Here is a 27,087-nt window from a genome sequence, read left to right as displayed (position 1 = left end):
TAGTTTCAAAACACACTGTCATTTTTTTTTTATTGTTCATTGTTTAACTACCCAAAAAATGTCTTCAAAAATTAATTTTATTTTGAAACAGCATCCTACCATTCTATGAGATTTTCGTTCAAGAATTTGTAAACTTTTTTTTGGGTTAAATACTACTAATAATAATTTAAATCTTCTTTTTCTTTGTATTGTAGCTAGCCATCGGTACCCGTTTTACGCAAATTATAGGCCTATATATTTTAAAATGTTGTACTTGTTTGAAAAAAATAATTTATGAAATAGTTATTGGTCAAAACGCAATGTGCTTTACTACACGCTGAACGATGTTAGTGACAAAGCAAAGAAATAACTAATTAGCTAAAAATCCGACACATTTAATATAACACAGGCACACACTGATTAAGTGACTTAAATGATTCCGTTAAAAATCTGGCTATTCAATGGTCATTATGTTGTTTTTAAGTAATTTGTATTAGTTTGACTGATAAAATTGTTTATATTTCATAGCGTACGTCTTGATGAGTAGATCTATAGATCTAGATCTAAATCAAATTTGAATGAAGTAGTTCCTTTCTTTATAGTCTAAAATCGGAAGATTCACATATAAAAAATAAATAAATAAAATTACGTTTGACTTGGTGTGGCTCGATCCCGCACCACCTGCGTGGCATTAAGTACACGATCATCTTAGCTATTAACGCACCTTATAAAACACGGAGAATGAAAGACGTATTTAAAAAACTTAACTTACGCGAATATGCCTATTCTTTCAAACTAATTTTTTATCCCAAATTAGCTAGTTCCATAGCTAAACAAACAAAAATTTCTATAAAATAATTAAGGCCTGAAAAATTTTAATATAGAAATTTATTTTTGGAATAGATTCTAGAGTAGATAGAGTCTAAATCTAGATCTTAGCGACTTAGCGTCTACGTCTGGTTTTTGCGCAGATTTAGATCTAGTCTAGATCTAGAATCTCTAGTCTAGATCTAGAATCCAAATAGAACAAATAAATTTTATAAGTTTAGCGTACGTAGATCTAAATCAAATTTGATTTATTCTAAACTAGACAGATGACGTCATTAGTTAATGTATAAACATTAGTGACGTCATTGTTTCATGGGTTCTTTTTCACAGCTATAAACACTTTTCCTGTTGCATAATTAAAATTATTTTTCTACATTCTAATATGACTTTATTTTTTATTTTTCTTCTTTAAATAAAATGTTGGTTATACATTTAAAACATCTACCATATTATTTTTAACAAAAGTCCGTATCAAGTTCTCTATATATCGCTGAAGATTCTGATGTGATACCCTGCGAAAATATTTTTGCGGACAGAGAGAGAGAGAGAGAGAGAGAGAGAAGTGCGCACATGGGCTTTTGTAATATTGTTTCCATACAATGTTATCCTTGTGATGTTTTAAATACAAATAATTGTGATATAAGAAATGAGAGAAATTTATTTTCCTCATTTAATTACTATGTATAGATCTACACGTTGGGGGGGGGGGGGGGTCGCCCATAAATAACGTCACACTCGTAGGGGGTCGGGGGTCGGTAATTTTGTGACGATGTGTGATGAGGGGGAAGGGGGGGGGGGTGGGGTCAGATGGTGTGACGTCACACGTTTGCATTATAAAAAAGCAATGTTAGAAAACTAGTTTTAGCCGTTATTTCGCGTTTTAGAAAACGGTTTTCAATAAATTGTAATAGGATTGATCAAAATACTCTATATTGACAGAATTCTGACAAGATTATGGAAAAATATCAATGTTTTAAGAAAAATCCAACAGCAATTTGAAGGAGGCTTTCCTGTGGAGGTGTGACTTCATTTTAGGGGGATCTGGCTTTTTGTGACGATGTGTGACGGAGGGGAGGGGCCGAGGTAAAAATCGTCAAAAAAAGGCGTGACGTTATTTATGGATGACCCCTTGTTATCGTATTGTCATGTCTTCACAACTGTATAAAAGTTAAAAAAATATTTTTTTAAAAATTTAAATGTTTTTAAAAAAGAATTCTGAAGAAATAATATGGTTATAACTGATTGAAATGATGAATATTACAATTTTGTTGTCACATTTCTATCTACATTTTATCCATGCTTACTTCTTCTTCTTCTTCGTTCTTAATTTTTAGTGTTGGAAGAGATCGAGCCTTATCTGTCAGAGGATTTGAACTCGAAACTTTTTCGAATTTGACAACCGAGAGCTTTGCCGACTCGACCACGCCTAAACACAATTAAGTATACCTGTCAACTTGTTATGCGCCATTGAGGCCATTGACTACGATTTCAGCCTACTTTTCTTTTTCGATTTACTACCATAGCCTTTGTCCAACCAATTACAAACTACAAAGTAGCAGTTGTTTGATTTTGGAGTTGTCTCTCCTAAAAGAGAGTGTTCGAACTCGAGACTTTTCGGTTTAGCAACCACGAGCTTTACCGACTCGATCACTATTATTATTATACTATTATTTTTCTTTAGTCCCAACATTATTTCAACTCTCGTTATGAGCTAACAAACCCCAACCCATCCCACCAAAGATTAGGTGTTTTTCTACTACGTCAATCCCTACCCAACTCCCCATAGCACATTGAATATTAAAAGTATTTCAATTTTCAGATTAAAATAAAAATAAAAAATTAGACGTTTTGTGTAATGTATACGTAAACCACTTTTATTGAATGAAAGTACATGTTGGAATTAAATATTACTATTGTAAATCTGTATCAATCCTCAGACGCCGATGTTGAAAACGTCAATACTAAAGTGTACTTGGCAAGGCAAACTGATGCTATACATTAATTGTCTAATTTTTCAAAAGTGCATAAAAACTTATTAGTAACAATCTTTTATGTAATAATGCACTTAGAAGCAGAAAATAAATAATTATATATATATATATATATATATATATATATATATATATATATATATATATATATATATATATATATATATTCTTTTTTAGCTTTTCTTGACTTATCATCAGCACCTTCCTTACTGACGAGCTAAATATGGCGTCAAGATAAATTGGCCTATAACTGAAAACACCGGAACATAACTGCTGTTGCTGTTTGCTGTTTAGAGTCGACAAAAGATCCATGTTCTTAAACTGGTCCTACAATTTTTTTAAAACTTTTTCTAACTTAAGTTTTAAAATTTATAAACTTCAGCCTTTAAAATATAATATATTGCAAAAGCTGAAGTTTTGTATTAGAAAATGTTGCTCTAGCACTTTGTGAGGGTTTCTTATATTTATTACTTCTTGAATTACCGGTATTGCTTTATGTCTGTTGTCAATATAATGTGATGAAATAATTTAGTATTTATGTCGTTTATAAGTTTAAAAATAAACAAAAATTTGTTAGACAACTGTAAGATTTAAAACAAATTACAAAAGTAGCTTTAGACTATTTTATTTCTTTCAGACAAAAAGAGACTAAATTATTTCGTTAAATTGGTCTTATTTTCATCTCAGTGCTGGTAACCGAAGATGAATCCCCAGTTATTTTGTTCCACGTAACAGCCTTGAACTTCTCAGTACTTCCCCATCTGCCGTTGAGATTCACTTCGTGACAGGCGTTGTACCACCAAGCACCTTCAAATGACTTTGCGCAGTTTCCGGTTGACCTGTCATTGTCCCTGTCAAAAGTGGAAAATGCCATGTCGTGGTGTTTCACGGTTAGACCATCTCCAGCGTTCCCCCCAGAATAGCCGCTGATCTTCAACTTGTAACGTTCCGCCTCTCCAAACACGCGAAAACTTCTGTATCTCGCGTAGTAATTGTTGCCGTTATATGTGAATAAAACCATCAGCTCGTATCGTCTTAGCATCGTCATACGGTGAATAATCTCGTTGCCCAGCCAAAACTCCCCGACACCCACATCTCCAAACCCATACTTGTATTCCTCCCAACCTCTATAAAAATCTAGATTTCCAGTTGTCCTTCTCTGTATCACCGTCCAGCCCCCGCCGTCTTCTGTGTCACACATCACTTCAACTCCAGTAGACAGGATAGCCACGACACTGGCGGAGAAGCCGGCAACATTCTTGCAAGTGTTGAGGTCAAGTTGGTGATCAACAATTTCACGGCGTGATATGGTGCTGTTGTAATAGTCATTGTTGCTGTTCTCTAAAAAATGAAAAAAATTGCTTTACATAATAATTGGCAAAACTGATAAGCAAGTCTTCTGTTTACAGTGTAAACACTGTTTTATTACGTATGTTTACGTACATTATAAAAGTTAAACATATAAGAATAACATGCAATCTCTGATATTGTCTATTTTTTTTTAAATCGCGTGGGGGTAACAAGAAAAGGTATTGATCATGTGACCACTAGAATGAATAACAAATTGGTCACAGGATTTTGGTACAGATTTGACCTCTGATGTCTAGAGAGGAAGCCAATAAATTGGGTCAAATCTGGCCCTTCTCAACTTGCTGCTTAAGTCTTGTGTCTTGTTTTTTCAAGACGCAACATCCAATCGTCTATCTGGCTACGAGGCCATTTATATGTGTATAACATACATCTGCAAATTATTTCACATACTTCTACATATACCTACTTCTGCTTCTGTCCATGCCTATGCTTATAGAGCTGGTAAGTAGGTCACCAACCAATTATATGGCTCATGGAGGTTTTATTGAGCCGTTATACTGGTTGGTGACCTACTTACCAGCCCTATACCTATTCTTATGCACAATCACTAACGTATCTCCATACACAAGAACTCAAGACATGTTAAAATAAAATACTCCTAGACAAAATATTTCCTGTGCCATATTTATATATGTAATTAAATTGAAAGTCTCGAGTTCGAATCCTAGTCCAAGTATCTAGAACGTTCTCAAGTCCATCCAGCTCTGATGGGTAGCTAACTCATGTTAAGGAAAATAAATGCGGCTGGGCAAGAAACATAGAAACTCTACTTCCTCTGGCATAAGGATCTCTAGGTCTTTAAACGCACACGCAAAAGAACAAGCGCATATGTTTCCCTAATGTGTTTCCGATTTCGGTTACATTTCCATTTCAAGTTAACTCTCAGTTAACAAAGATTATTACAAGTCACAGCACACGTTGCTTGACATGTAGTCGCATCAACTAGTCAGACAAAATACTTATCTAATTCTTGCGTGGTACTCACCTGAACAGATAGCAGAGACAAGGCACCCCAGGACACAAAGTTGCAGGAGCATTTGAAAGTTTCCTCAGCCAAACAGAGAGAGCGCTTGTTGACTAGGTCGACTCTTTGTATTTATACACAAGGCCTATTTTTATTTTTTTATTTTTTTAATCAGGGGCGAAGTCATTCGGCCATCAAGCAATAAACAACATATTATAAGAAATACTTATATGTAAAATGTTAAATAGTAAATCCGCACTACCTATCTTTAAAATTTAACGCGCCCTCTGCATCGCCCCACTGTATAACAAATCCCTATATACGTGTTTTCACTGTCGAGCTAAGTCAAAAAATGTGTTACTGTTTGTCTTTATTTGTCTAATCTGTAATCACACTGTTGTGTGCTGACGAAGACCTTGGGTCGAAACGTCCATAGTACTTGTAACTGTCTTTAACTTGTGAGGTAACTAATACTATCTGTTTTATTACTAATTACATTAACCTCACTGCAGCTACCATTTGTTTGTTGTTTTATAACTAATCCCTAAGTGACTGTATTGTGACTCCGCCATCAAGATCATCCTATCGTGACCCCAAGTAATGTTAAATTTGTGGTTAATTTTCGGGATCCGGTTGTTTTGAAAAGTTCCAGGTGAAGTACCGATTTGGCTCGAATTGTTTTTCGGGTTAACAAGTTTTGTTTCTGTCGAAATTTCCGTACACCCTTAAATATCCGGATCAGGTTAAATTTCAAGAAACAGTTTAAATTTTACGGTTTTATTTCATTTCCTGGTAAAATTCCGTTTCCGGTTGAATTGTTTGTTTCCTGTTAGATTTGGTCCCGTTAAAATTCTCAACTTCTGATTACAGGTTTGAGTTTTTATTTAGGTTAATGTATAGGTGACTTTTTAATTAAGTTATAAATGCAGTTAAAGTTTTAGGTTCCAGTTTCAATTAAAGTCTCAATTCAGCGTTAAATTTTTGTTTTCGCTTAACCTCCGATATACTTTCCGGTACCCAATAAAGTTTCGTTTCCACATAAATTAACGTTTCCATTTTAATTTTTGTTCCAGATACATTTTCGGCACCAGTTTTAAATATTTCAATTTAGTTTGGAAAAATGAAAAGAAATACTGTCAGCCTAACGCCCGTTGAATTTCCCCTTCAACGGTCCAAATATATAGTATATAAAATTATTTTACTAAATAAATAAATATACTAATCTTTGTTACCGCTAAAATTTTCACTTTCAGTTGAAGTGTTAGGTTTTTTTTCGCGGTTTAAGTTCCTGTTTCAGTAAAAATTTCCAGTTTCTTATAAAAATTCCTTATCCGTTTCGAGTAAAATTACGTATTCCGGTTAAATTTTGGTTCCTGATAAATTTTCGGTTTTTGTTCAGAGATTTAGTTTTAGGTTCAGCTATGCGTGTCGGTTAAAGTTATGTTTCAATTTCCGGTTCTGTTAATGCTCAAGTTCCCGTTAAAACAGCGGTTCTCGTACACGTTTTTTTTTTCCAGGTTAATTAAGTTCCAGTTTCTGTTCCGTTTAAATTTTGTTTTCAATTATATTGCCATTTCAGTTTTAAAGTTCCAATTTAGGTTAAATTGACATTTTCCGGTGAAATTTAAGGTTCCGGCTAGTTTTAGTGTAATATGCGGTCCCGGATTAAAGTGATACCAGATAATTTATCGGTTCTGGTTTCAGATAGATATCCGGTTCTGGATCAAAGGTTTTGATTAAGATTTAGATTGATGTGTATATATAAGTTTATTGGTTTAAAGAAGAAAAAAAAACACTATCAGCACATAGCTGATATATATATATATATATATATATATATATATATATATATATATATATATATATATATATATATATATATATATATATATATATATATAATGTTAATGCAATGTTTGAAACTGCTCATTAAACACAAATTTAACTGAAAAGTGTCTACGCCCCTGTTTCTCTACAGCCTCACCCTGAATCTCGCCATGATATTTTATCAGCTTATTGCTAATCTCTTGGATAAGGGAGCCTGATTCGTGAGCATGATGGTAGCAAACAAAAAATTTATAATATTACTAACCCGCAACACTGATTAACACTGAGATTTTTATCATGCCCCGTATATATATTAAAATTATACAAGGAATTTAAGTTTACTGAAACCCGACACGCCAACGAAGGCATGCGGGTAAGCACCGGGTGACACCCGAGGAAGAGACGCCAATAACTTTTTAGATGTGACAAGTGTACTAAAGCTTGATATGGGTTGGATCTTGCTGAACGGATTCCGCATCATTGGATTAAACAGACATGCCCAACAATGTTGTTTGTAACAAAAGGATTATTCATATTAAAGGATTCATATAAAAGGATTATAATATTATTATTATTAGTCATAGGTGTTTATTCTGGGTGGGTCGTGTGGCTGGGATACTCGTGTGGCTGGGAAATGTGGTCCTGTGTCTAGGGCCCTTTAGTGCCGTGTGGCTGAGACATGTGGTCCTGTGTCTAGGGCCCGTTAGTTCCGTGTGGCTGAGACATGTGGTCCTGTGTCTAGGGCCCGTTAGTTCCGTGTGGCTGAGACATGTGGTCCTGTGTCTAGGGCCCGTTAGTTCCGTGTGGCTGAGACATGTGGTCCTGTGTCTAGGGCCCGTTAGTTCCGTGTGGCTGAGACATGTGGTCCTGTGTCTAGGGCCCGTTAGTTCCGTGTGGCTGAGACATGTGGTCCTGTGTCTAGGGCCCGTTAGTTCCGTGTGGCTGAGACATGTGGTCCTGTGTCTAGGGCCCGTTAGTTCCGTGTGGCTGAGACATGTGGTCCTGTGTCTAGGGCCCGTTAGTTCCGTGTGGCTGAGACATGTGGTCCTGTGTCTAGGGCCCGTTAGTTCCGTGTGGCTGAGACATGTGGTCCTGTGTCTAGGGCCCGTTAGTTCCGTGTGGCTGAGACATGTGGTCCTGTGTCTAGGGCCCGTTAGTTCCGTGTGGCTGAGACATGTGGTCCTGTGTCTAGGGCCCGTTAGTTCCGTGTGGCTGATGATGTCGACTCTCTAAACTTGGTGTTATAAAGCTGCAATGCATTTGCTAATAGCACGACAACTTTTAGTGAAAGTATTGGTCTCGACCATTTTAAGTAGGCCTACATCTGAGGCAATATGCAGTACATGGACTATCAAAAAAAAAATACTGGTACAGAAATCTTGTAACCAGAGTTACAGTCAATATTCAATCTTGAAAGCACAGTGTTTTCATACCTAGGTTTAAAATATACAAGGCTTTATGTTTGTGGGGCACAGATGAATTACTGCGCGGTGTGCGGTACGCGACTGTTTATAATTTGAATAAACTTTGGTTATAAGCGAAATTAATTAAATTTTAATAACACTTATCGTTGAGATGTCCAAACTAGTATGTTGATGCGTGCGTAAACTTGTATTTATTTATTTAGATGCTGTTATCAAAATGGGGTAAATGTGGTCGATTCGATAAAGTTCATGGCTGCTAAACCAAAAAGTCCTGAGTTCAAACAGCCGTGGACAGCGAACAACTAGGAGAGAAATCTCTGAAATAAAACAACTGCCATATTGTTATTTTTTAAACATTACAATTAGGAACGAAGAACAAGAAGAAGATTTACAAAATCTGATTTTAATGTTATTTGCGTGATGTGATTACAAATTTTGTTTAATTAACAAAATTACATTTTAAATTAGTGCAATTCAACCTAAAAGAGATTGCGTGGCTTAGCGGCACAACGCTAGACATCTATTCCCAAAGTTTCGCGTTCGAATCCGGGTTCAATTCAGCAGAACGGCTCGAGTCCATCCAGCACTCATAGCAGCTAGGTGTTGAGCTGACTGCAATATCCCATCGTATGCCATCGTATGCCGAGGTCACAGAAATAGGTGAACTCTGTTTCACTTGTCCCATGGAAGTTAGGTTAAAAAAGCGAGCTTTACTTTTACAATTCAACTTTGGTAAAAAAAAAAAAATCCAGCAAAACCTCATTTTAAAAATTGTTTTTTTTTACGTTTATTGACTGAGATTCTGGAAGTATTCTGAGGCCAACTTCTCTAAAGCTTTTCTAGAATGTTTGCCTGTGGAGGTTTGCGGAAATGTGTCCAGGAAAAAGAATTTTTTAGGCAGTCCGTCATCATTGCCGGCAATTTTGGTGAAGATTTTGTTACAAAACTCTTCCAGGTCACCGGCGGTCAGGTTTGAGTTTTTTTCCTTGATAACACAGACACATATTTCCTGGAACTTGACCGGGTGGGGAATCCCTGCAAGTGTGACGTATATATATATATATATATATATATATATATATATATATATATATATATATATATATATATATATATATATATATATATATATATATATATATATATATATATATATATATATATATATATATATATTGGTATTAAACCAAAATCCTTCCCTAAAGGACAACAACTTAAAGACTGGGCTTTGGGAGACATGAAAGAAGACCGCAGGTAAGTCTGAGTGAAGCAGATCAATGTGCAACACAGTATGGATATATATATATATATATATATATATATATATATATATATATATATATATATATATATATATATATATATATATATATATATATATATATAATTATATATGTACATATATATAGCGTACCCGTCGCGCGTGTTGCTGCGATCTCATACTGATACTTTATAAACTAGCTTAAATCAGAAGTTTCAAGTTGCAACACATACCAACAACTACCACAGAAGCGACACCAGGACACTGCTGTATTCTCTCCTCCAACCACTGGGGGTACAAAACACCTGGACCGCTGATGATGATGTCGGAGGTCCGGCCTATGACGTGAATTCCTCCAATGTCACTGTCAAATACAAGAACTATTTTATTTACATTCGTCAGATAAATGGTTCCTTATTGTATATTATGTTTGGGCCTATATGAATACGATTGAATATATGTAAAGTCAATAGAAATGTATTAAGTAATATTTTTATAGTAAATAGTATATAATTTCATGTCTGTAAAGTTAATATAAATGATTCATTTATGTATACTTCTTAGCTGATTGTTTGTCCGTTTACAAGAAACTAGTTTTTATACTCGTTATAAGAAATACCTTCTACATTCTTTAAACACCAGCTGAATTTAACTTACTCAATGTAACCCACATCATTCACGTCAAACCACCCATCTTATGTTTAACTTACTCAATGTACCCCACATCACTCGAGTCAAACCACCCATCTTATGTTTAACTTACTCAATGTACCCCACATCACTAGAGTTAAACCATCCATCTTATGTTTAACTTACTCAATGTACCCCACATCACTCGAGTCAAACCACCCATCTTATGTTTAACTTACTCAATGTACCCCACATCACTAGAGTCAAACCATCCATCTTATGTTTAACTTACTCAATGTACCCCACATCACTCGAGTTAAACCATCCATCTTATGTTTAACTTACTCAATGTACACATCACTCAAGTCAAACCATCCATCTTGTGTTTAACTTACTCAATGTACCCCACATCACTCAAGTCAAACCATCCATCTTATGTTTAACTTACTCAATGTACACATCACTCAAGTCAAACCATCCATCTTATGTTTAACTTACTCAATGTACCCCACATCACTAGAGTCGAACCACCCATCTTCTGTAAAAACCCCGCTGGTGGTATAATCAACATTCATGTAGTGACGCAGAACATTTCCTCCTGAGAGATACAAAAGTTTTGAAGTTTTAATTTTTTTTTATAAACTAACAGAATTTATTCTCCATTTTTTTTTCCTGACGGAGAGTTAGAACCGTAGAGCTTACGATTGCTAACCAGAAAGTCCAGGCTCTTTGAGTCTACTCAGATCCAATAGGTACCTAGCTCATTTGAGTGAAACTAAAAGTAGCTTGGCATAGCGCTAAACACACTATCCCCTTGAAACAGATGAACTCTATTTCATCTTCTGCGTGTGCATTGAGCATGAACAGGAAAAGATCATGATTACAATACTATATATAACTTGCTTACTCTGTCTGTTGACAGTCTATGTCGACAGTCTGTCTGTCGTCAGAGATCGGAACGAGCAAACGGAATTTCTGGCACTTCTAACTGACGGATTCGTTTCAAAGTTGGCATGGGTGTTCATACTTGAAGACAGTGCACTCTGACATCAAATTCGGCTTAATTAGATGCCTAATTAGTACTTTTATGAATTAATTAAAACTTTCTGAAATTAGTAGGCAGGCTTATACGCGCCATATCCTGTTCATTTGGTGCACAATAGTTTTTAGTCAAGCATCTTTATTGTATTACAAATATTAAAGTAATGAAAAAAATTGAATAAAAAACGTTTTTATAATAAGCTTTAATTTAATAATGTACTAAAAAGGAGAAAAGAAATGAATTTCTTTGAAACATACAATAATACTCTACCATTTAAATAACTGTAAAGAAAAGCGTGGGTATCTTCCTAAATATTAGTAAATGTATCCAATAAATAATATAGTATTTACAGTTATTTGAATAGTAATGTATTATTATATATTTAAAGAAAATTATTTATTTTTTCCTTTTTAGTGCATTATTACATAAAAGTTTGTTATTAAAACGTTCTTGATGCTATTTTTTAAAACTTCGTAATTGCAGGTCAATCAATAATCAGATACTTTTACACAACTTCCAAAGATGTACATTGTATCCTAACCTTTGAGAAACAGTTTTCCCACTTTGTTTGGGCTGGTAATTGTCAATTTAGTCTTCTCGTCAACAATTTTCATTTGGATATCACTCATTAGTTTGTCACCAGCATAGCAATCTTTGACTGTGTCCTGATGATCAGTATATCAGAAGAATACAGCGTTATTTACTATAGTATTTAGTAAATATATATCTTTTTAAATAATATAGCATTCTATTGATGTTTAAATTAGTACCAGTGTCAGAAAATGGTTGTAATAACATACGAGTTATGTTTTCATAAAGTTAGATGCATTATGATACCTCTCTGGACCTTGCTGATATAGTTCAAAGTAATACTAAGCAATACGTTTGATTCTAACTTTGGCTGCAGAAGCTACTGAAAGGAAAGGTGGTAATTCTATCAGTTATTTGGATAGTGGCCATAAGATTGTGGCTTCAAAATGGATGGGTTTTTTTCAATGCTGATTGTGAGGGGTTATTTTTTTTTTTATTTGAGTACCATATGGCTCCACTTGTCAGACTTTTGCTCTTGCTTGTAATTGCCCAATGCCTTATGGCGTTAGATCGCAAACCACCCCATACCTTCAATCAGCTTTTGTGCTGTTTAGACCCAGCTGTAGACTAATAAACTGGATGATCTCGCATTAAAGTTTTGTTTAATGGAATAACCTGAGTTTTGCGTTCCATTTGAAAATAATTTATTACATTTGTTTTTTTTTTGCATTTATTTTTGACACTTTTGTCATGATTGTAATACAATTAATTAAATTACATAATCTAAACCTTGCTCACCAAAAATCTGTTCTATGAACTAATAAACAAAGAAGTTATACTTTTCAATTATATATTCATTATATTATATTTCTTTATATGGGCGCAAAGAAAATTCTTTTTTTTAAGCAAATGCGAAAACCAGAAACGTTTCTAAAAATAGCTTGACGTCCTACACAGACATCCCCATACTCATATATTAACTGTAATGTTGGTTACAAACTATCACAAACTGACTTCCTCTTCCCATCATAGAAGTATCAGTTTTCAAAAGACATTCCATTTTAGCTGACCGTCTCCGTGAAGCCAACTTTTTAGCCATACATGTACACAAATAGAGTAACTTAAAATACTCAACCAAGAAGAAAAGGTTTAAATTATTACCTTATTATCACGTGTAACAAATCCAGTGCTCACAAAACCAGCATCCGTCGATCCGTAGACAATCATTATTTCATCACAGATTACATCGACCACACTAAACACACTCTGTGAAGCAAAAATCAATTCTCTCATCTCTCTCTCTCTATAGATATACGTATAAATCTCTCTCTCTATATATATATATACGTATAAATCTATACATTTATACATCATTAATGTCGATATGTAATAAATATATATATATATATATAATTATATGTAGGCTATTTATATATAAACAATATTATCGAAATGTCATTTATGCAATTATTAGTTGTTTATGTGTTTACCTTTTTCAAAGGTTGGGCGCCACATAAAACTCTTTTTATACGGCTTGTTAGTGTGCCATTGTAGAAAGCCTGATTTAGAAAAAAAAGTTCAAAATATGCATAGATATAGACATACTTCAACTGTTGACAATTTCTTCTATAAATTTTTCTTCTACTTGGTAACAAACTTCATTCATTATGTAACAAGTAAACAAAAGAATTTCAACAAAGTTGCGGATTTTTTTACAATTGCATTTTGGGGTCAATCATAAAACAAGAACACGCTTTTAAAAACTATTTTCACTCTCCCTCCACCCCCCCCCCCCCCCATCCTCGTATATCGTCACAAACAGCAATACCCCACCAAACCCTAAAATAACATCATAACTGAGCCGACCAGTCCCCTCAAAAATTGCAATTTTTTAAAGGGGCAATTTGTTTCTAAAATATTTACTGAGCTGGGGTCAACATTGAATATTCTGATCAAGTTTTTTTTATTACAATTTCTTAAAAAAAAATATTTTTTTTAAAAAATCAGACTCTTGACTGAAATTTAGTTTTTAACAAGAATTTATAAAATGCAAAAGTAAATCGTCATATTTTTCTAAACCTTACCCCCTCCCCCATACGAGTGTGAAGTGTTTAATGGACGACATAATTATTCTAACACTTTTATTTTTATTTATTTTTTAAGCCCATGTTCTTTGGTTCTAGGAACGGCGTGGTCGGGTGGTAGAGGGCACGAACGCTAATATGAAAGACAAGGGTTTGTTTCCCAGACATGGGTCTGTAAAATATCACTGAGTCCGCCCAGCTCTGATTGATACCTAACTCAAGTAAGAGAAATAATGGCGTCTGGTCATAGAACTGACCACACTGTCCTTCCATAAGAATAAGTTGAAGCGACAGATGAACTCTACTTCAACTCCCTTAGTGTGACTGTCAGGTACAAAATATAAGTTGACTATTTATATTTATTCGCGTATGATATCTATATCAAAATGTTTGAGAGTATCAAATGTTTTAATATACTTAAAAAAAAAAATATGACCCATGTTGTTTAATTGAAAATTATTTTTTTTTGCCAATAATTCTTTTGGTGTCATTTAAAACGTATGCCTTCTTACAACTTCGTTTTAAATGTTATAATCAGAGTTTCTTCCAGGCATCTCTTCGGTGGAGCCCCCCCCCACCTCTCAGAAGAAAGTCTACCGCCCCTTCCCCCCGAACATGATGGAATTTATGTAGTAAACATTTACTTTTACTAGTGTCCGCCCCCCCCCCCCCCCCCACGAAAATATCAAGTGCACCACCGGAGAAATAAACCGGGAGTGATCTCCCCAAAACTTTCTCGAATATTCTTATATAAAATAACAGGGGATGGGAACTCGGGCTATATACATGATTTTTAATCCATTTTAAATACTTAAAGTTTTAAAAATAGAATAAAATCTCGTAGACAAAAGAATTGCACACCAAGTGAACGCCAAATAAAAAAATGCATACTAGTGCGCAATATTATTAGTACTTTAAAAATTTACATTAGTTTTTTGAGAAATCGGAAGTAGCGTAAATTACTACTTCCGGTCAACGGAAATTACTCAAAATTTAACAGAAGATAGAAAATTAGATCTCTTACTTACATGGGAAATTTCATTTATCTATCTGAAATAGTACTCAAGTTATAGGCTTTTGAAAAATTCAAAGTAGGAAAAGTACCACTTCCGGTTATCGGAAATCGCTCGAAAGTTGATACGGATCTACGATTTTGATAAAATACTTATATATGAAATTCCATGAACCTAGCTGTAACGGCACTCAAGTTATCGTGTTTACACACGGACACACAGACAGACAGACACACAGGCACACAGACAGACGGACAAGATTGCAAAATTATGTTTTTCCGTATCAGTGAGGTGTAAAAATCTCGATTTTGTTTTTGCACGATTACAAGACTTTCTCTACACTTCTTATATACGAGAAAGTAAAAAGTCTTGAAGAAACACTGGTTATAATTCAACACTGTGTAACGCCAGGCCGAACTTATTCCACCTGTTTAACGACCACAACTTCTGCGGGAACCAGAACGGCAGCCGTCGCTCCCTCCTTGCAGGCAAAGTTCCACACATCAACAACGTTCAGTTTGACGGCAGTATCTTTGTATTCTTGTACGATGGTGGTGGAGCCAACGGCGAGGTAAAAACTTGGAAAACCACCGATCCACTCCATTTCTCGGTTGTTGAGAACTATGGCGTCGTCTCGTGGGATGGAATCTACAAGTGCTAAACATTCCCTGTCAAATACACGAGTTTAGCAAGGAAAAAGTTTAGCAATGGATGAGTTTTACAAAGGACGAGTTTAGCAATGGATGAGTTTAGCAAAGGATGAGTTTAGCAATGGATGAGTTTAGCAAAGGATGGGTTTAACAAAGTATGAGTTTAGCAAAGGATAAGTTTAGTAAAGGATGAGTTTGGCAAAGGATCAGTTTAGCAATGGGTGAGTTTAGCAAAGAATGTGTTTAGCAATGGATGAATTTAGCAATGTTTGAGTTTAGCAATGGATGAATTTAGCAATGAATGAGTTTAGCAATGGATGAGTTTAGCAATGGATGAGTTTAGCAATGGATGAGTTTAGCAATGAATGAGTTTAGCAATGGATGAATTTAGCAATGTTTGAGTTTAGCAAAGAATGGCTTTAACGCTTGTATTATGTAGGCCTACATGGACCTTAAAATTATAAAGTTTATTCTTTTATGGGGTTGTTGTTGTTAGGTTAAATGAATAAAATATATTAAAAAGAACAAATATACGATGAAGCTTGTTTTATTGTAAAATATTTCTTCACACATTCACTAAAAGTGAAATATGATATTATATTTGTCTTTTTTAGGGAAAACATTGTTTTAAAGTTGTATTTTCTTGTAGTCATACGCTAAAGGTTAACAATTCATAAGGCCAAATGACTTCTCTTCCTGTTTCATTCATCACTCGTTTACAATGCCATAGATGTTTGAAATTTGTCTAGATGAAATGATTTAAACAAGGAAACAAGATCACATGTTTTTGATAAAATTGACATTTGCTCATTAAATCTTTTATTTCTTAATGCGGTACTAACACCTTTTAGCTATCCAACCCGAACATTTCGGACTGTGACAGTCTACGGTTATCCTTTTTCTTACGTTTTCTTTAACTTGCTTTCGCGTCTGTTTTTCCAATCAAATCTTGCGATCGAAATTTCGGGCACTTCCCAGTTAGCTAGCGCGCTGAAATTTTCAGGGAAGCTTTGTTTCCGATGACAATACAATTTTCAGTTATTATTATTACTAAATTGATCCATGGAAAAATTTTATTGATCATTTTAGACCCCTATATATTTGTACAAAAAAGGGACATAACCTAGTAATTGTAATTTGATGAAAACAAGGTTCGGTACTTTCCCTCTTGTGGCTTACTGAAGGAGCGAGCACGCGATTGCCTGAGCAGTGGTCACGCGGTGTTTGTGTACAAACCTATGCAAATCTGACAGAAGAAACGTCGATTGGAAAAGGCTCGTGTTTTTTTACGAGTTGTCTTCGTTTACACAAAAAAGTGAATGCGAGAAGATAAAATCAATAGCAAGATTTGAATGCAAACAAACAGACAAAGACTAAAAAGTAGAAAATAATTATCATTAAAAAAAGTTTTTAAAAACCCACGTCTTCTGATTGAACTAAAAAGTAGAAAATAAATGCTATACATCACAATAATGCAAGCGATCACTCTACTATAAGCGATCAAAAACGTGGGGCGCCGTGATTTTCTTACAGTTTCTAATACTGTTGACTCTCTACAAGCTCCCTAATAAAAGTCAATAGTATTATCTAATCAATAGTAATATAACTTTTACATCTTATATTAACAATGACCGATAAAAAACTTTTACTTCGGCGCCCCACGTTTTTCATCGCTTATAGTAGAGTGATCGCTTGCATTATTGTGATGTATAGCATTTATTTTCTACTTTTTAGTTCAATCAGAAAACGTTGTTTTTTAAAAACATTTTTAATGATAATTATATTGCTATACAAACAGTTAAAATAATTTTTAAAATCTACAGGTACACCAGAGGCGTAGCAAACTATTCTGGCGCTCAGGGCGGACTAAAAATTTTGCGCCCCCCTCACTCCTATTTCTATTCATAATTATTTATGTCTGTAAAAAAGCGCCCCCCCCCCCCTCCAGTTGGAATAGTTTGTGGCGATTCTTACCATTTACTATCCCATAAGATTTTCTATTTCGGTGCCACAAATTTGATATAGAAAACAGTTAAATAAGTGTTTATAGCCTTGTAGTTGTTTATTTTTGTTACTTTGTGCATAATTCAATACTTTAGATTGAAAATGAGTTTTAAATTCATATTTATAGATCTTTTGTAGCTCCCTAAGGGGCGGACTGCTAACCTGTAAGTATCGAGTTCGAATCCGGGTTCAACTCAGTAGACCGTCCCTGAGTCCACCCAACTCTGATGGGTACCCAACTCACGCTAGGGAAAGTAGAGGCGGCTGAGCATAGTGCTGACGACACTATCTCTTCATATGCCGAGGTCAGAGAAACCTTATAGACCGTCCGGTTTGAAAGGGAACTTTACTACTTAAGGGGCGGTGCCCGGAGCGCCCTCCCCTAGCTACGCCACAGAGCTAGACCAGCTGTGTCTGCGCACCTGTGTGTTCGTGGCACCATCTTCGAGTAACTGGTACTACCAGACGTCAAGAAAATGTAAGCCTCGTCATCAGCCGTGACGTCAGCCTCGTAGAAGTCTTCGTCTGCTAGACTGGACAGGAAAGACGTGTGGTCTTCGTGGCTGGTCAGCTGGTACACGATCAGCTGTTTCAGACATGGCGCCTTCTCGCACTGCACTGGGATGATGGTTTCTATGCTGTAACAGCACGTTGTGTAAAGATAAACAATGGATTCGTTCTTTTAAAGATACAAAAAATAACTGCTGTAGAAATATAATTATATTTTTTAAAACAAAAAATTATATTTATATATAGGCCTACGATATGTGAGTTTTAAATAAACCAGAGGAGGTGTGTATATGAGTCTTTTTGCTGTGTAGTTACTAAAGATAATGAGGAGAAAAAAATTATTCCGGAGTACCAAAAAATATTAACAGCAAAGAAGAGTTACAGTTGAAATTATTTAAAAATTAATCAAGCTGTAATTTAAAGCTTGCTCCTTATGCAATAGTCCTTGTCTTTGCAGAATTTAAAACAAAAACGACAAAATGTAAAACCAACTAAGATGTTAAAATTATGAAGCGGTTTAAACTACGGTGTTTTCAACAATTATATTTCAACTCTGCTGTTTTCCAGGCTGATAATTCAGCTATGATCCCATCAACAATGATTTTTTGGACAACTTTGTGAGTTGACGTACGTACCCTGCAGGCAGAGTTTTGTCCATCTTTAAAAACTGCTGAAGGAAAATAAACTCCGGCCTGTTCCAAGACGTCAGAATAGTCTGACATTTAGCTGTGTTGAGGATTCTAAAAATATCTTGACCGTCCGCGAGAATAGTCTGAAATAGAACACATTTTTTTTTTAAATGCCAATATCATTAAATAATTGATCATGGCACTAAGTATAGAACAACGAGACAACATAGACTTAGACTAAAGAAAACTTTAGATCTAGAGACTATCCTGACAAAGTCGATGCAGGCATCATTTTGCTTTACAGACGACTTACAAACCACCTACCTACTTAAACAGGTTGCTTACTAAACACTTCCCTATATTACGTGTTAAACAGCAGAGGCGTAGCTAGGAGGGGGTAGGGGCGGACCGCACCGGGTGACACCATTTAGGGGGGTGATACCAAAGCAAAAAAATACAAAATATATAGAGAAAAATGATAATTCCACTTAAGTGATTAATTCGAGTGTTAAATAGTGTTTTAAGAGGTGCAAATCGAAGTTTGAGGAGGGTGGGGGGGGGGGTGCAAATCGAAAGTTTGAGGGGGGAGGTGCAAATCGAAAATTGAAAGTTTGTCACCGGGAAGGGTCGCTACGCCTCTGGGGGTGACCCCATTAAGTGCCGCACCGGGTGACAGCCGACCTCGCTACGCCACTGTTAAACAGTGTTTCTTTCGTATGGGGAGGGGGGTGTGGCGGACAAAAAATTTCGGGGAGGGGGGAGGGGTGGCGACACTAAAGACATGTACAAGCTTATATTGTCAATCCACATTCTATTTTGTTCGGTGGAGGGGTAGACGTACTTCCGGGGGGGGGGGGGGGGGGGAAGCACCCAGAAGGTATGCCTGAAAGAAACACTGACTACTAAGGCCTACCATCCTCTTACTTTTATCGGGTTAACTATTCACCACCTTCCTAATTTAAAGGTTACCTACTAGCCACTTCCATACATTATGTGTCAATTCACACCGATACTTACCACACCGTTGACAACAACGCCACCAGCTGCGATGATACCAAAACTTGTGACCAGTTTTGTCCTTGATGTTTTTATCATGGAACACACAACATCGCCATTCTACAGAGAAAGATCAGAAATTTGGAACGAGGGCATTAGATTTGATTTGTTTTATACTTTCAAAATTTCCATAAATACTGCAAATTAAATGCGTATAGTAGGTCTATTACTTTCTAATACTTATAATAATAAGCTATTCAACTTCACAGCGGTGTATGCCAATTAACTACAATTTTACAAACAATAATGCTTTAATTATAAGTGTAGTCTATACTAAAACTAGACCATAGGCATACATGGTATTTTTATAAATTCCACCCTGTTTATACTTTATAACACTCTAGTGACTAGAGTCTAGTCTATAAGCCTATTTAAAATATCGAATTTAGTAAAGTAAAAGTAAAGTACTCTTTCGAACCTTACGGTCCATGGTATAGGTAAAGAAGAGTTCACTTGTTTTAGTGACCCTAGCATATAAAGTGTGGTCAGCACTATACCCAGCTGGCTTTACCTTTCCCTAACGTGAGTCAGGTACCCATCAGAGCTGGGTAAACTCAGGGACGTCAAACGGAATTGAGACTGGGATCTGAACTCGAGACCTTCGGGATAGCAGTTCAACAATCTAATAATAGTATTTAGTATATTGGCCTTGTTTAGTAAATATAGGCCAATAAAGCCTATGTAATATCATATTTAATAAGCAATAAAAATAAAGATAAATCTATTTAGCCTATTATAGGCTACTTAATACAATAGGCCTTATAAAAAGGTCTAGATTTTCTAGATCAGTATATAGTACGTAGCCCTATACTTATAGGCCTACTATTACAACTAATACTTTATTAATGTAGTAGGGAGACTTTAAACTATGGGGAACTAAAATTTCCGGGGAGTCAGGGCACTTGGGGCGCTGGAAGTGCTTCGTGTCTGTGTGGGAGGGGGAAGGGGGTTTGCTCCGAAAAGATGCCTAAAATAACTTTCTTACCTTTATCCCGTAACGTCGTAGTCTTGAAGCGTAGCGCGCGCACGAATCCCACAGCTGATACCTCGTCAGTGGGAGTCTCTCCAGGGCGTCGCCTACAAAGACAAACGCCTCTCTGTTGGGTTCTTTTTCAGCGAGGTACCGATATCGTTTCATGAGCACGTCTTTTGGGGCTTCGTCTGACATGTTTTGTTGTTGTTGCTGTAGATAGGATGCGATCAGTCAAGACACAAACATTGATAAAAAATAAAATAATAATAACCCATCAAATCATATAGCTTTAGCTTCTAAATCTGCGATAGGAGCGATACATGTTATGGTAGATTACTATTCTCAACACATTCTTTCATTCGACTTATAGTAGATGCGACTGAAATTTAAAAATATAAAACAACTCTTTTATAAAACATATAGAGCTTTCATACAAAAACATTGAATGCTTGTAGACATATTGGTGTAACAAATACTGCTTTACTGTAAATGGCATTCTCGATTAACACATGGCCTGCTGTTACGCTTACATTAAAAATAATGGCCGCTTCTTAACGTCACTGTCGTCTCAAACTCTGCCTACGAGTAAGCAAACCTCAAAGACGTCTTAAAGACTGTAAAAATACGTCTTAAATATACGTCACTGACGTCTAAAAAAATCTGTAACATACGTCAGTATACGTCACTGCCGTTTTAAATATTACTGTCACTAAGGGTATTGCCATTTCATATATGACATGCTGTAAACTTACATCACTGACGACAACTCAAAAATAAAAGCGTCACAGAAGTATCAAACACTGACTTCACACGTCTGAAGTGTCGATCATTGCCTGCCATCTAATGTTTATTTTATACATGTCCCTCTACGTTATGTTGCATGTTATTTGCGCATTAACAAATCCAGCTTAGCAAAATATCGAGTGTAAGGAGTTCACGTTACGGTTAACTCGTGACAATTAGAAAGTCGAGCCCATTTATATAAACATTTCCTTTAAAAACACGTCAAACTATGGCTAGTTTACTGTTTTTTTTATACAACGGCAGATATCAATTAGATACGCATCGTTTTACAATCTGCATTTGAAGCGGTTCGTGCTGTTTTTGTAAAAACCTCTTCGTCCGAAACAATTAAATTAATTAAGTTGTTTTTGTTTTGTGTAGCTGTACACGTCAAAACAATTTTTATTTATCTAGAAGTAACTTTACAGACAGAATCAATTAAAATTTCATATTAGTAACATTTGTTTTAGCAAAATTGTGCTTTTATTCATTAGTAATAGTTCTCAGTCCTATTTATTTTAATAACTACACTATCATCTTGCAATCTATGTAAAAGACTAACCCCTCCTTTTTCACTTCTTATGTCGAACAATATTTACAAATAAAATGGTCCAGTCTCATGGATAGCCCAATTACGCGCTAAGTAAAGAAATTTAAGTTGTGCAAATGGAAGTAAAATAAAGCGGAAGTGATCTCCCTTAATTTTTCTCAAATATTATTATATAACACTAAGTAGGATGGCACTCGGGATATAGACATGATTTTTAATCAATTTTTAATTACTTAAACTTTTTGAAATATAATAGAATCTTGTAGAAAAATTAATTGCGCACCAAGTGAACAGCAAACAATTAGTACTTTATAAATTCATATTTTCTTTTTTTTTTTGAGAAATAGCAAAAAGCGTTAAGTACTACTTCCAGTTAACGGAAATTACTGAAAATTCGACAGATGGCAGAAAATTAGATCTTTGACTTATATGTGAAATTTCGTCTATCTATATGAAACAGTACTCAAGTCATAGGCTTTTGAAAAACCAAAAGTAGACAAAGTTTCACTTTTGGTTAACGGAAATCTCTGAAAAGTCAATATGAAATTTTATCAACCTAGCTGTAACGATACTCAAGTTATCGTGCTCACAGACATATATACATACACAAACACACACACACACAGATAAAATTGCAAAACTAAGATTTTCCGACTCAGTGAGGTGTAAAACGTCGAGATTTGTGAAAAATCTTTTTTTTTTTTTTTTTTTTTGCAGGATATGCAGGACTTCCTCTATACTTCGTATACGAGAAAGTAAAAATAATGTCTAAACGGGCCTTTGGCTAACAAGCTTAGAGTTAAAGTGAGAAAAGAATTGTTAAAATAGTTGGAAGTACTGTAGTATTTCGTTAAATCTACTTACAAAATAATTATACAGGGGGGGGGGGGGGGCGCTTGTGAGTAATGATGACGCGATAAACAAACAAAGTGTGTCATTTTTTTTATTTAACAGAAAATGCAAGCACGCACACACACACATACACAAACAAATCATGTATATGCTGTATTTCCATGACAACCAAAATTGTTTTCAACACCTTTTTTTTCTTTGCTATTTAATACATATTTTCATGGCCAAACTTTGTAAAAGTATTCAAATTGCTTTGGATCTTAAATTCTAAAAAATAGAAAAAAAAACGGAGAATATCCCCTTAAACCCGAACACTTAGCCTTACTTTTTCAAAGTATATCAACAGGGTTAATCTCCTAGTGCACATGTTGGGCTGGGGATTAATGTACAGTGGTAATAAAACGGGGCAATACTCTACTCCCAGTGATAAGGTGCTTTGTATATATATATATATATATATATATATATATATATATATATATATATATATATATATATATATATATATATATATATATATACATATATATATATATACATTATACACACAGACACACATATATATATATATATATATACAAATATATATATATATATATATATATATATATATATATATATATATATATATATATATATATATATATATATATATATATATATATATATATATATATATATATATATATATATATATGTTAATATATAAAAGACCATGTGCGCGATTCTCTCTCCCTCTCTCTGTCCGTAAAATATTTTTCACAGACTATCATATCAGTGTCTTCAGCGATATATGGAGAACTTGATACGGACTTTTATTCAAAATAATAGATGTTTTAAATGTATAAACAAAATTTTATTTAAAGAAGAAAAATAAAAAATAAAGGCGAATTCGAATGTAGAAAAAACATATTTAATTATGCAACCGGAAAAAGTCTTTATAGTTGTGACAAGAACGCGATTACCAATGACGTCACAGATGTTTACACGAAGGAATGATCACAAAACGATTTTAGAATATAAAGACATGAACTATTTAATTCAAATTTGATTTAGGTCTACTTACGCTATGAAATGTATACAATACAATTTTCTTGACATAAACTTATAAAATTTACTTTATTTGGATTCTAGATCTAAAAATCTAGATCTAGAGAAAAAAAAACTAGACTTAGTCTTAGGTACTAACGGAAATAACTGAGCCCCTGGAACTTTAAAAGCCCAACCAAGCTCACATCAGTACCTGACATTAAGAATGAAAGGCGGCTAGAAAAGCAAAGTACCCACGCCATACCCTCGTATGTCAAAGGTAAAAAAATAACGTGAGGACTACTTCTGCTACATTATTGATCGTCAGTTTAGAAACGGTAACATTTAAGGTGGGACTGGACAATTGCATTGGATTTTTTCAAGATAATGAAACATTATTAAAAAAAATATCTTTAGGTACAACAATTTTTGTAATCATTTAATTCTATAAACATCTTCATTTTCTAAAATTGTTGCTTCTTAAATTGGTCTTATTTTCATCTCAGTGAAAGTCGCCGACGCATAGTAATTTGTGGTAGGGTACCAGGTCAGTCCCTTGGCGTATTCCGTGTTGCCATAAAGTCCGTTGAGATTTGAGACGTGACATGTGTCGTACCACCAGGCGCCGTGGTACAGCTCAGCGCAGTTTCCGGTGTAAATGTCGTTGTCCTTGTCGAACGTTGTGAACTTCATGTTGTTGTGTCTAGCTGTCAGTGCATCTCCCGCGTTGCCTGAGTAACCGCTGACCTTTAACCTAAAACCTTCCAACTCTCCATATACACGAAACCTTGAATATTTAGCAAAGTAGTCGATGTTGTTAAATTTAAAATCGACCCTCAGCTCGTATCGTCTCTGTGACGTCAGACGGTGTATGTTCTCGTTGCCCAGCCAAAATTCTCCGACATCCACATCTCCAAACCCATACTTGTACTCCTCCCACCCCCGATAGAAATCTGTTTGTCCGTTGAATCTTCTCTGTATCACCGTCCATCCTCCCCCGTCTGTCTGTGTGTCACACATCACCTCGAGTCCACTTGACAGGATGACCACTGGTCTGGGTGAAGAACTGACCACATCCCTGCATGTGTCTGGTGCAGTTGGGCAAGACAAAGCTAGAGTTGCCTGCACTGTTTTGTTGTTGGTATATCCTGAAAACATACGAGAATTGTTTTAAAGACACATCAGATTGTTTTTTAAACTCTTGCTTGAAAAAAAAAGAATTAGTAAAAATCATACGAGTTTAAGTCACATTTACCTTCATTTTTTAAAAATTGTTATTTTAATTAAATGAACCGTGTGGATTTTCAATTTACAAAATAAATAAAATCACAACTGTTTTTCTAACAGTAAAAAACATTTTTTTAATAATATGTAAATATTGCATACAAATCTAGCTGTAGTAATAAACAAAAAAAATGCGTAAGTTATGTTAATTGTATATACAGATCAATATATTTCTCTCTTACTTTATTTTTATAATTGTATTTTTTAATCGTGATTTCTACACTTTTGTTAGCAATAAGTGATTTTGTTTATACGCCCATTTAGGCGCTTGTGATAACAATACACACTACAGTTCAGGTTGTACGCATTGTTTATTTTTCCATGAGGTCCACACCCTAAAGTGAAGGAAGTTTGACCTTGTCTTTCCAGGATGTAATCGAACGTCAGTAGACAGGTCGGATATAACATTAAATTAAAGCGGATGTAGGCTACCGATAGGGTCGGTAAGTAGGTCAATAAACAGTTCTATGGCTCATGCAGGTTTTATTGAGCCGTAGAACTGTTTATTGACCTACTTACCAGCCCTATAGATGTCATAATTTTTATTCCGCTTGCAGATAGTTAGTTTTAGTGTTTAAAAATCGCTTGACAAAAAAACAATCACTTTAAAGGAAAACCAAAACGAGTCACTAATAGTACTTTTAACATAATTGTTCTAAAATATTAAATATTTTATTATTTCATTGCATTTTTAACGGATCTTAACTAATGTACAAAGGTTTTTTTTAAATATGTTCGGTTAAAGTGAGTGAAATATGAATCGCAAGTTTTCACCACCACAAAACAAGTCGGGATGGTAGAATTTAAGTTCAAACTTCTTCTTCGTACTTAATTGTAATCTTGGTAGGGATCCCCTCCAACACAATTAAGTATTACGTGTCAACCTGCTATGTACCATATAGGCAGTTGACTCCAATTTCAGCTAGCTCTTCTTTTTTATTTTACTTATTTTGTCTCACCAAGAAACAATTACGAGGCAGAAATTGCTTAATGCCGAAGCATTTCAAGAAAATCTGGCAGTGACTCATATTTCACATTATATATATATATATATATATATATATATATATATATATATATATATATATATATATATATATATATAATATATATATATATATATATAATATATATATATATTAAGAAATAAATTCAAAATTTTCATTTTTTAGAACATCTGCTCAAAAGCAAGCAGACTAGGATATTTCTGAATGTGTTAAACTAAAATATTATTCAATCGAGAAATACATACCATAGGAATCGTCTGCATGAATGTTTTGAAAAACTGTGACCAGGCAGCAAATGAAACAAAACTGGTAGAACATTTTCAATTTGCCAGTAGCTGATAGGATCACGGAATGTTGTATTGTCGGACTAACTTCACGTTATATACGTAAATCCCGGATGTGTCTTGCAACCCAGAAAAATTCGCGGATGTGCACTACTAAAAAAACTGACGTCATGTTTAGATAATAAAAATTGGATATGTTTACACAACGAAACGATTGGCTAAATCATTGGCTTGTGAATCTAGGTCTAGTAAACATTTTGTTTTAAGTTACTGAAATCCTTATCACTTATAGATAAGATTATTTCTTAGAAAATAAGCCTTAGCGTGTCTAGTAAAATTTTTCCTTTGTAATTTACAGAAAAAAACTTACTTTCTATAGATCTAGATAGGATGATTTGTCTATGGTAAGTCTAAGTAAGAGTGTCTTTATACCAGTAGTCAGACTTTGACGAGATAAAAAGTTTAAATTATGGAAATATTGAAAGGATATTATGAGAAAAGTATAATAATTTTGCTTTGAATCTAGATATG

General features: G+C 34.7%; 3 protein-coding genes across 3 annotated transcripts; all 3 read right to left on the bottom strand.

Moving 5' to 3' along the window:
* Positions 1 to 3,409: 3,409 nt before the first annotated feature.
* LOC131948545 (ficolin-1) lies at positions 3,410 to 5,235 on the bottom strand. Its single transcript, XM_059310108.1, has 2 exons — positions 5,155 to 5,235; positions 3,410 to 4,139 (listed from the first exon to the last, which is right to left on the bottom strand). Exons 1-2 carry the CDS (start codon positions 5,204 to 5,206, stop codon positions 3,460 to 3,462), a joined length of 732 nt encoding a protein of 243 aa, XP_059166091.1. The 5' UTR covers positions 5,207 to 5,235; the 3' UTR covers positions 3,410 to 3,459.
* Positions 5,236 to 8,788: 3,553 nt separating this feature from the next.
* LOC131948567 (2-succinylbenzoate--CoA ligase) lies at positions 8,789 to 22,714 on the bottom strand. Its single transcript, XM_059310159.1, has 12 exons — positions 21,520 to 22,714; positions 20,780 to 20,977; positions 19,756 to 19,854; positions 18,745 to 18,881; positions 18,022 to 18,237; positions 15,373 to 15,613; positions 13,339 to 13,407; positions 13,010 to 13,114; positions 11,859 to 11,982; positions 10,774 to 10,873; positions 9,879 to 10,009; positions 8,789 to 9,419 (listed from the first exon to the last, which is right to left on the bottom strand). The coding sequence occupies exons 2-12, from the start codon at positions 20,960 to 20,962 to the stop codon at positions 9,172 to 9,174; spliced, it is 1,653 nt and encodes a 550-aa protein (XP_059166142.1). The 5' UTR covers positions 20,963 to 20,977; positions 21,520 to 22,714; the 3' UTR covers positions 8,789 to 9,171.
* Positions 22,715 to 23,846: 1,132 nt separating this feature from the next.
* On the bottom strand, positions 23,847 to 26,655 carry LOC131948563 (ficolin-1-like). The gene is made up of 2 exons (XM_059310156.1): positions 26,518 to 26,655; positions 23,847 to 25,129 (listed from the first exon to the last, which is right to left on the bottom strand). The coding sequence occupies exons 1-2, from the start codon at positions 26,588 to 26,590 to the stop codon at positions 24,462 to 24,464; spliced, it is 741 nt and encodes a 246-aa protein (XP_059166139.1). The 5' UTR covers positions 26,591 to 26,655; the 3' UTR covers positions 23,847 to 24,461.
* Between the last annotated feature and the right edge of the window lie 432 nt (positions 26,656 to 27,087).

This window comes from Physella acuta, unplaced genomic scaffold (genome assembly GCF_028476545.2).
Source record: "Physella acuta isolate Inbredline_101_S28 unplaced genomic scaffold, ASM2847654v3 ptg000648l, whole genome shotgun sequence".
Classification (NCBI taxonomy): domain Eukaryota; kingdom Metazoa; phylum Mollusca; class Gastropoda; family Physidae; genus Physella; species Physella acuta.
This window is presented reverse-complemented; position numbering and strand designations above follow the sequence as displayed.